General features: G+C 33.6%; 1 protein-coding gene across 1 annotated transcript; it reads left to right on the forward strand.

Moving 5' to 3' along the window:
• Positions 1-714: 714 nt before the first annotated feature.
• LOC104103090 (translation machinery-associated protein 22-like) lies at positions 715-7,369 on the forward strand. Its single transcript, XM_009610967.4, has 7 exons — positions 715-962; positions 1,073-1,135; positions 4,409-4,470; positions 5,762-5,843; positions 5,967-6,034; positions 6,107-6,190; positions 6,985-7,369. Exons 1-7 carry the CDS (start codon positions 815-817, stop codon positions 7,039-7,041), a joined length of 564 nt encoding a protein of 187 aa, XP_009609262.1. The 5' UTR covers positions 715-814; the 3' UTR covers positions 7,042-7,369.
• The last annotated feature ends 3,122 nt before the right edge of the window (positions 7,370-10,491 follow it).

Below are 10,491 nucleotides of genomic sequence, written 5' to 3' on the forward strand. Positions count from 1 at the left end.
TGAAGGTATAATGTTGGTATAAAAATTTAATACCACCTTAATACTTTGTTTGGTTAGCAAACCTGGTATAAGTTATTCCGGGATTAAAATTAATACCGAGATAACTTATACCTTGTAGATGGTGGAGTAATTAGTGCTGTAATAGCTTATACCTTCTTCTTAGAAATTATGCAATTGCCATTTTTAATACAACTTATAAAACAGTGGATAAAAAATAATACCAGGATAACTAATCACAACATAACTAATCCCAATATAACTTATCCCAACATAACTTATCCCGGCATAAGCCGTATTCAAACCAAACGATCTCTAAAGGTGTTGTGTTGTAAATACTTTTGGAATTTAGAATGGCTACCTAATTCAAATTCTTCAATTTACTATACCTTATTTTTTAATTGGTGTATTATGTTAATATTTTTTTTTCTTATAATTTTTTTTCAATTAAGAAAGTAGGTAAATACCAATTATTTTTGAAAATAGTGGAGTATGAAGAAAAATAAGTGACTTAATTAAAATAATTTGAGAGATTTTGGGTCACCCGATGGATTGCAGAGTAAGTTTTAAAAGTTTGCCGATGGTAAGTTTTAAAAGTTTGTTGATACTAAAAATAAATTTGGTCGGATAGTATAACTACATGGTTAAATTAGGCCGAACAGGGTAAAAGAGGTTAATCGTACACTATATAGCAAATTAAGGTTATATTTGACTCTTTTCTCAAAAATATACGAGGTACAAGTGTTCCAAATCCCTTTTTTCACTTCACAACTCAATTCTCAGAAACGCTACGCACTGAAGCTGAGCTCGATCTATAATGGCGGAGAAGCCTCAACCTGTTCAAGTCTTATACTGTGGAGTCTGCGGGTTACCCGCTGAGTTCTGTGAGTTCGGACCCGACTTCGAGAAATGCAAACCCTGGTTGATTCAAAACGCATCCGATACCTATCCGGATCTCCTCAAAGGTGGTTATTACCCTTAAAAAACCCTTAATTTATGGTATTCTTGGTTTATAATATAGAGTCTGTTTTCCTTAATTCTTATGCTTTTGTTTATTAATTTTTTTTTTTTGCAGAATCAAATGGAAAAGAAACTGATAAAGTCTCTGATAAGCTTCAGTCCACTTCAATCTCAGAAGGTGAAAGCCTTTTTGCTGTTTCGTTTGAACACACTTGCGATTTTTCAAAGGTGTTTAATTGCTGATAGACTAGTCATATTCTTGCCAAACTCTGTTTAATGTGGATATATAAATGAAATGAAATAATTTTAGTTAGCTTAGGTGTATTATTGTTTAGTTTAATTGTCTTCTCCAGAAATAATGATTCGAAGATGCTAACAAGGAAAGAGGTGAAAGAGGTACTATAATTTTTGGTCGATGAAACTGGAATGAGACCATGGTTGGAATCCCATCAGAGATAACAAAGCTAGGTGATTTATTCTTATGAGCTGAAGCCTTGGCGGGCAAAGTTATCCAGTACATATACTGGTGGAGTGGTCTGAGGACATGAGTAGCCAGTAAAATAGTGGAGGTGCGCGCGAGTTTGGTATCACTGTTATGAAAAGAAACTGTAATTATCTTGGGCTTAGTACAATATTCTGTTCTGTACTTTGTGGTGGCTTAATAAGCTGACACCGCAGTTATAGGTTGTAGAGGGGAATTCTGTCTGAAGTTTAATTCTACATTTCTGATCAGTGATCCCTTACCTTATTCAAGATATCAAAGCCGATCCTAGGTATTGCCATTGTTGTCAAAGGCGCGCTTAAAGCGCACTTAAGCCATGAAGCGAGGTTCAAAACATGTTGAGCGCTTCGCCTCGCTTTGTGTGCGCTTCAATGTCGCATCAAGGCTCTAAGACATATTTTCCTTGCCAATGAGTGTAATCCTGAAACTCTAAACAATTGATATCTCACTTTATCATAATTGTTTTTTCAATTTCTTTGTCCATATATTTGTTATTCATGCTTATAATTATTGGTCTTGGACTACATATACATATTTTTACTTTTTCTCCATTTGCGCCTTTTTTCATTAAAATCAACGCTTTAATTGCGCTTTGCGCTTAAAGCCCCAACATAACTTAGAGCTTTTTGTGCTTTTCGCCTTTGATAACACTGTGTTGCAAGGAAAGATAGCTGTGCTGTTTAAAGTTGAGAAAGACCAAGGACATAAAATTTCATAAGGTTGCTACAGATATCCTGTCATCGACGTGCCATGAGGAAGAAGGATTGTGTATACAGGCTTGAAAGATCTTTTGGAGCTGCTTACAGAGAATTTTCCTGATTTATGTTATCTAGTCTAAGTTTGACAATTGGTTAGGGTATGTCATTGAGTCGTTAATGGTTTGTATTCCCTTAGTTTCGGAAATTCTTCTCGTATCTCTTTTCTGATTTCACTCGAGGAGGGCTCCTACATGTTGTCCACAGAACTTCTTGTGGAGTGATATTCCAAGCTCTGTTAATGGTGCAATGCCTTCTTTTATCCAGTGGTCACAAAGGTGTACGTTTTATGTGTGTCTCTTATTCTGGAAGGTCGCATTCAATGTTAAGTGACTAACATGAAGGCTCTCCATAGTTGCTCAGTGTTTACCTAGCACAGTGACCAAAGATGGCAACTACTTCTACATTACCCTTCTGCAGGGGAATTTGGGTGTGGAGGGGAATTAGTTTGATTCCATGAATAGGATTTGATTATAAGTTACTGCTCCAAATATCTTCATCCAAAAAAAAAGTTACTGCTTCAAATAATGTTATGAGGGGTAGGCTGAAAAGGGAAGAGAATGTTACATTTTTTGATTACTTGGCACATAGTTGTTATGTCTTCTTGAAATCCAAGAATCCACGCAACAGAAGCTGGGTTTCTAGCACTGTAAAGTACTAGAGCTTGTTGGTTGGTTGAATTTTCTGTTGCCTCTTATAGAATGTTCCGTCACAATAAGTCGTTTTTTGCCTCTTATAGTTTCTAAGGCTTGTTACTGTTCTGAACTCCGAAGTCTCTAAGCTCTATGTAATTTAGAAAATACTTAGGAATTCTTCGTGAATACTGAAGATCCTAGGTATTAAGCTATATAACTGAAAACAGACATGTTTTTTGAAACAGGAAAAAAATAACTAAAGTAAAAATCTAAAGTACCTTTCTGTTACTTATGTTTCAGCTCATGACAAGCATGTTTATTACAGGAGGGATCATGTTCTAATGAATAATGCCCCTTTTCACCTTAGAAGAAAAATTTAGCGGAATGTATCTTAAACGTGCACAAAAGTTTATAATCGAAATTAGAGACAAATGAACTGGAAGTAGTAGAAAGGAGTTAGAAACTTCAAAGGGGTTTAACCACCCATAACCATTCCAAATCTTTGATCGAAAAAAAGTTGCTACTAAGTTCTAGTGCTTTACTGGAGAAACTTCAAAGGGGTTTAACCACCCATAACCATTCCAAATCTTTTATCGAAAACGAATTATGGTCATTGCTATCAAGTTGAACTGGTTTGCTGGAGAAGTCAGAACACGAGCCGGTGGAGTTGAGGTTGTGAGTAGTGGTTAGAAATCAGTGATGCCCCAGAATTAGGGTGCATGTGTGAGATAGAGAGGGCCGAGAAAAGAGTGATTGAAGATGAAGGTGAAGGTAGGAGGAGATCAATGGTGAGATCAAAGGGTTTTGTTTCGTTGATCCAAGTATGTTTGTCACATTGTGAACTATGGTAAATCCTGTGTTCTAAGTTACCTGCAAAACATGAAAAACACGTTGGGGCCCTTTCTAAGCTGACTCCATAGTTTTACGAGTTTTTCCTGGAAATTCTCCTCCTTTTAGTCACTAAACAAGTTTTCCCTTTTTGTTCCCTTTCTCTGAAAATTGAGACAAAAATAGAACAATCTTGTCAACCAAGTTACCAAGCACTTCCCAAGTATTAAGAGCTTCAGATATGAGAAGCTTTTTTTTTTTAAGCAGGCTGGAAGCTTCTTTAAAGCACTGGAGCTTGCAAATAACTTTAAACATAGCCCCTAGATCATAAGTGTTAAAGGGAGAGGAACTGATATTCATCAGGGGGGAGAAAAGAGAAGAGGGATTGATGCATATGATTGTAAAGAGACATTGATTTCCTTTTTTCACATTAAAATTTTGTCTACTGCTTTGAGTTGAAAATTGTATGTTCTCGTTATTGAGCTGTGCTTGCTGGTTTATAAGTTACTATGTTCCATTTTCTTCTTGTTGTCTTTCTTGTTTCTTTTCCCTTTCTGGTATCTACTTAGAAAACCCTTTTGAACAGAGAACTCTAGGTTTGATTTTTCTATTTTGTTTAATCTGCCTTCTGATTTTTTTTTTTTTTTTTTTGAGAACGGTAACAAAAATCTGCCTTCTGAATTTGTATCTTCAAATTGTGCTTATCCTCTTTCTTCTCTTTGTTGGATCAGGTTCTTCAGCATCTAAACCAGAAGAAGTCAAACGCCTTCCTGGCGGAAAGATAAAAAAGAAAGTAAGAACTTTCAAGGACTTTTGTTGTTATCTGAAGCATGCAAATCTCTCTTTTAAAGTTTCTATTCCCCCCCGCGTCCAAATGATAAAACAAGCCATGGTACAAATTTTGTGTGGCTCTTGGAATTCCTCTTGTTAATTCCCTTTCCTATAAAATTTTGTATTACATCCCCGTCAGCTTCCTTCCCAGGTTATGCTAATTAGCGTCCTTATTGTTATACTTTTACTTACATATTGTGAATGTTGACGATGCTAATTAAAAGGTTAAACTCTTTTTCATCATGAAATATTAAGTTGCAATCATCTGTTTATTCTTCATTGTGTCATTTTCCTTGGATAATATTTTACCTGGTTGAACTTACTGGCTGGAACTATTGTGTTTCGTGAAGGTTTTTTTTCCTTGTCAGTAACCTTTCTTGTCTGAAGGCTGTGTATGAGGACTAAATAAAGCACTAAACAACGGAAAGCAATAGAGCTTATAAGAATCACTTTTACCCACAAAAATCCCTGTGAACTGGTACTCAGCAACTGCCAAAGACACTCTTTAGGCTAGCTGACAAAAATTCTCGTTAACTAGTATCCCCGTGAACTTACTCTTTAGGCTAGTGTTTCTCTTTGCACACTCAGTTTGCTGTTGTAGGCATTAGGCTAGAGTTTCATTTCATGGATGAAAATTATTAGTACCAGATAAGTGAGTTGAAATTGTTTGACTTAATGTATCGATCTTTTTTGGTCCTCTAAAGCGAGCATTTGATCTTTCAACTATAGTTATTAAACCTGTCGGAGAACCTGGAATGGAAGTGGTTGTCAAGGGTCCTCTGTTCTGGAACCCTCGGTGTAAAGATAAAAAACGTATGATCTTGAGGCTTTAGAGGAAATAAAGGTGTCACGTGGATAGAGCAAATGGCTGCTCCTTTTGGGTTTCTTTTCTTTCTATGTTCCTTTTCTTTTTGGTGATTGAGAATTTGAAATAGATATGTGGATATCTTAATGGAATAGAGTAGGTTTCCTAAAAGGTTTCTTATCTCAGATGCTTGAATCGATTTGGGCAACTAACTTAAGCAATGCAAAAGTCAGCTAATAAATTCAGGTACGATTTCAGAAGTGATAGCATGACTGAAAATCATTTGGCATGATGTAGTTTGCCATACAAATACGGTAGAAACAGCGAGTGACATATCTACAAGTGATACACAATGTTTCAACTTCCTACAATCAGCCTTTAACTGTGCCCAGGACCAGAGCTCCTAAACTAATCTACGATTGATGATAAGTTGTTGATTATTTTGTAGGACAAGCAAGAAATTATTATTGAAAAGGTGACACGGAACAAGCGGAAAAGTATCACTACCATCAAAGGCCTCGAACTCTTTGGTGAGCAAATACCTATATTTTAATCTGTATTATGTTGCATGATCTGTGCTCTTCTTTCTTTAGGTCCTTTTCAACTTCCAAGTTGCTGCAGTTCTTAGCTTGGCTAATTTTTTTACATTTAAGGTGTTAAACTAAGCGATGCTTCCAAAAAGCTTGGTAAAAAGTTTGCTACTGGAGCTTCTGTGGTGAAGGTGTGTTGAGTTATGGTTTTTATTTTCTCTGGTACATTTTTGCTGTATGCCTGACCTGCATTCACCCTTCAGGGCCCAACTGAGAAGGAGCAGATTGACGTTCAAGGAGACATATTTTACGACATTGTGGACTTTATTACAGAAACCTGGCGCGATGTAATGTTAATTTCTCTCTTATACTTAGTTTTTTGTCTTTAAATGTGTAGCTGGTTCTTTAATACTATTACAGAAAATTATGGCTGATTTTATAGCTGTATTTTTATAATTACCAGAGTGAGTCAAATTTCTCTCTTTATCTAAGAAAGGAACTGCAGTTGACAGAGATCAGGTCCCCCTATGTGGTCAAAAGGCAAAATTTTGATCTACTTGAGCCAAACCATGGACTTCTGAAGTTTAAATTATGCTTTAGAATTTGTCCTTTCATCTAAAACAGCTTATAAACTTCTGTTTTGTTGCTACTATATGTTGTCAAAGACTAGTGAGTTATAATTTTGAAATTTATTTTCCATTTCTTGTGTCCCCTCTATAGTCTGATAAGAGCTTAATCAGATCTGGAATTTATTCTATATTTGAGGTTTTGGTCCGTGTCTGTGCCTACATTATAGTAGCCTCAGGACTTCACATGTTTGGTATTGCTCTGAGCGTCCCCTCAAGTGTTAGATAAGAACTTAACCAGATTGAGATGAAATAACTGAGAGGCTAACCGGAACTTCCTCTTTCCTGCTATTTCTATTTTTGGAGCCTGTGGCTACTTTCTTTCAGAAGTATACTTTCTTTCATTGAACATCTACATTAAATGGATACCGAATTGTGCGTGGGGGAATATAGTGTTATTTAGGTTAGTTAGGTAGTTTAATTGAAAAGGTTAAAAATATTATATTAGTAAATACCCTTGTCTTACCCAATTTGTTAAGATGTTTGCTGAAGCTATTTTTCTTTGCGGTTCTCAGGTTCCAGAATCTGCAATATTCTTCATAGAAGATGGGAAAAAGGTTCCCGCTGCATAAGCTTGGGAGACTGGTTAGTCTTGTTTTCAGCAAGGTGTTTTATTTATTCTACATGCTCATAGCCAATCGACTAAATTTTGGGGTGAAATTTGTTTGGAGCTATTGAGGCTCCTAACCCGTCCAACACTTTTCCCTACAGCAACTAAGGAAACCCAAAAACAGAATGGGATTTTGCAGTTTAGATATGGTTTGGTTTGCAGCATATCTGCTTGTACGGTTGCTGCAATACTATTTTGTTTCTGAATTTGGACAAAGTGAAATTTTGTATTACACTGTAGTTAGTGATAGTTTCTCTCTTATAATTGAACGGCGTTGGTATTTCTTTTTATATCAATATTTGTGGATTAAATTCTAAGTTGGTTATCAGCGAGAAAAATAAATCTACAGCAATTGGGATAGAGTAATATGAAACAGCTTATTGCATCATCAATAAATTTCATACTTCTATATAAAAAAAAGTTCCTATTTTTGGAAGACTCTTCTCCAAATTTTTGAAATTAGCCCAACCTCTCTCTCTTCACTCTCCACCTCGTCGTGACATCCTTTCCAGAATAGTACCTGTAAAATTGTACCAAACTTGATCGATTGATACAAGTGAAATAGAGGTGGTCTTTACACATCCTAGTTGTCGTCCCAAAAAGACACTTCATTAGAAGATAAGTGTCTTTGCATTGTAATGTTCTACGAACTTTATCTAGTACATTTTATAGATGATATTGTACAAGTGAATGCTAGTCCTTTCGTTAAAATGACTTTAACATTTTATTTCATGAGGCACGCCTTTGCACTAGTTAGCCTGAGATAACAATCTGTAAACAATGGTACTATTTTAATTTCCTTAATGGACGGGTGAGTTCTTGGTATTGTTATTATAGCTATAACTTTGGAATCGAATGACTATTAAATGTGCTTTAACTACAAAACTGCGTTCAAATAATCGACTAGTAAATACGTCCTGAACATAATGTGAAGATGGTGAAAGGCAGTAGAAACAAATTCCTAGAGACTTTTTGTTTAAACGAATTGGTTAGCGACTATTTAGATTAATTCTTCTCCTTAAATTTTTGCACTCGTGTAGAAATTCAATTAATAACATTAATAACAAGATTATTTGACAGAATTATAAGTAAATACAACTAAGCATGGACAAATGATTGTTATATCATTTATTAGACGGCATATGTAACTTTGAAATAAAAAAAATTAATATCTTCTTAATTTGTACTAGTACCTTTTAAATATTTTGAATTGTTAATTATTATGTTATAATACTTTTACGTAATTTTTAAATATATAGTTTTTATTTTAAAAAACTTAAAGATTTTATTCCGAATTAATGATCAAAATTAAGAAGTTTGACTTTTAAAATTTGAAAAATATCATCTTTTTTGGGACATATGGAGTACAACGTCTTTATTCCTTTCCTTTATATTTTTAAGCTGGAATAGATAAAGAATATGAAAATTAAGGATAAAGCTGTTTTGAAATATTCGGTTTACCTCCCTTTGACTATTAAAGTTGGTATTGATTATAAAGTAACGATTGATATTTTTTTCTATTCATGCTAAAACAAATATATGCTATTTTATAAAATCATAAAGCACATGAGCTATAAAATTTAGAAGAAAGAAAAAGTGGCATGATATTTAATTCGGTGAATGAAGAGGTTGAAGAAAAGGGTTAGATGAAATTAAGAATTTGGCTATTAATAAGTAGGTCCCACAGGTAAGAGCTGCAATCCCTATGTGTTAAAAGGAAATGCAATTGGGGACCGCTTGTTCTGCCAGATTTTTACGCGTGTCTATAGAATTGAGCAAAAACAGTGTTGTGATAATGTCCAGCACAGAAATGGTACACGTACAGAAGTACAACAATTCTATACAGTAGTAAAGTAATAATAGTAGTATTTTCAGCTTATTCCAAAAATAACAAACTTTTTTTATTATTTTTTTATTTTATCATTTTAGCCGATCTAATTCTGAATTTAAATTTGAATATTTGACCAATTCTATTAGGCTTCTAAAAAATCTCCCGAATTTAAAAAAATCTTTCCTTTTTCTTTCATATTCCCAAACGTTATGTACTTCCTCCCATCTCTCTCTTTAATTTTTACACTGTTAAATACCATCATTATCTCATATATATAAATATTTATATACACACTATTATTAAATACACATTTTATACATACAATGACTGAAAATTTTTATGAATGACTGTATTATATTGTATGTGTATATCATAAATACGTCATATATATATATATATATATATATATATATATATATATATATATATATATATATATATATATACCATTAAGATACTATGAATATATACTAGTAATGTATATTCATATATAACATTACTATCATCATGTATTCACTAATTATACAACACAATGTATTATTAAAGTTAATATATTATAAGTATAACAATTAGATTTAAAAGCGGTTACATGAAAGAGAAACGAGAGCATCTTGAGGTAATGCATTAAATGAGGAGAGAAAGTTGTGGGAATGATTGTTCCTGTGTTATAGGTTTGTGTTAGAAATATAATTAATTAGCTGTCATGTTTGTTAATTACTTATTATTACTAGGACTCTATAAAAGTTTCTTAAATATTGACTAAATATGTTTTTTCCTCCAAAATGGATCCCAATAAGAACCCCCAATAAGTCATGTCATTTGGGGTAAAATTTGCATGCTAAGATTAAATAGTTTTCGAAAGAATAGCTGTATCATTCCCTTTTTATTTTTATATATAAATTAAAAATAGAAGTGTGTCACATAATTCATGAGTACTAATCACTAGGCGATAAAGTTGAATTTAACAGCGAAACAGAAACAATCCAAAAGAAAGCAAAAAAGAACCACATATATATTTTGGGGTCAGTTTTCACTTGTGAGGGAGAATGATGGTGTTGGTAGCCGCTACGTACCTTACCTCCACAAAAAAAGGAATCACAGCCAATCTTTCAAAACCAACAACAATAGTACTCCTATGTTTTGATTGTACTTGTCGAGTCAAAATTAAAAATTTGTGGGTTCTAAATTATGTCACAATTCATATTAATTACTGTGTTTCTAACTAAATATTTATACGTTCTGATAATTTTTTTAATATAAGTGTAGGGTTAAAGCAAAATTACGCTATTAAATTTATGTAAACCCTGTTTACCCGAAAAATCGGATATAGTTGAATTTATAAGTAGGTCTAAGGATATGTGATATAACCTGACATAAATCGTACGTAGAAGTGGAAATGTTTGGATTCTTGGCTATAGAAATGAGATATAAATTATTGAACTAGAAGAATGAGTATGTTGAGTAAAAAAGCTTAAGAGATTTACTCTTCAACAAATAGAAGTAGTCTTGTCTTACAATGTGTCCGCCTGTGTTTAAAAAATTCCCCTCTTTATAGTAGAGGGATCTTACTATTATTTACAA

The sequence above is a fragment of the Nicotiana tomentosiformis genome, chromosome 7, assembly GCF_000390325.3.
Source record: "Nicotiana tomentosiformis chromosome 7, ASM39032v3, whole genome shotgun sequence".
NCBI lineage: Eukaryota > Viridiplantae > Streptophyta > Magnoliopsida > Solanales > Solanaceae > Nicotiana > Nicotiana tomentosiformis.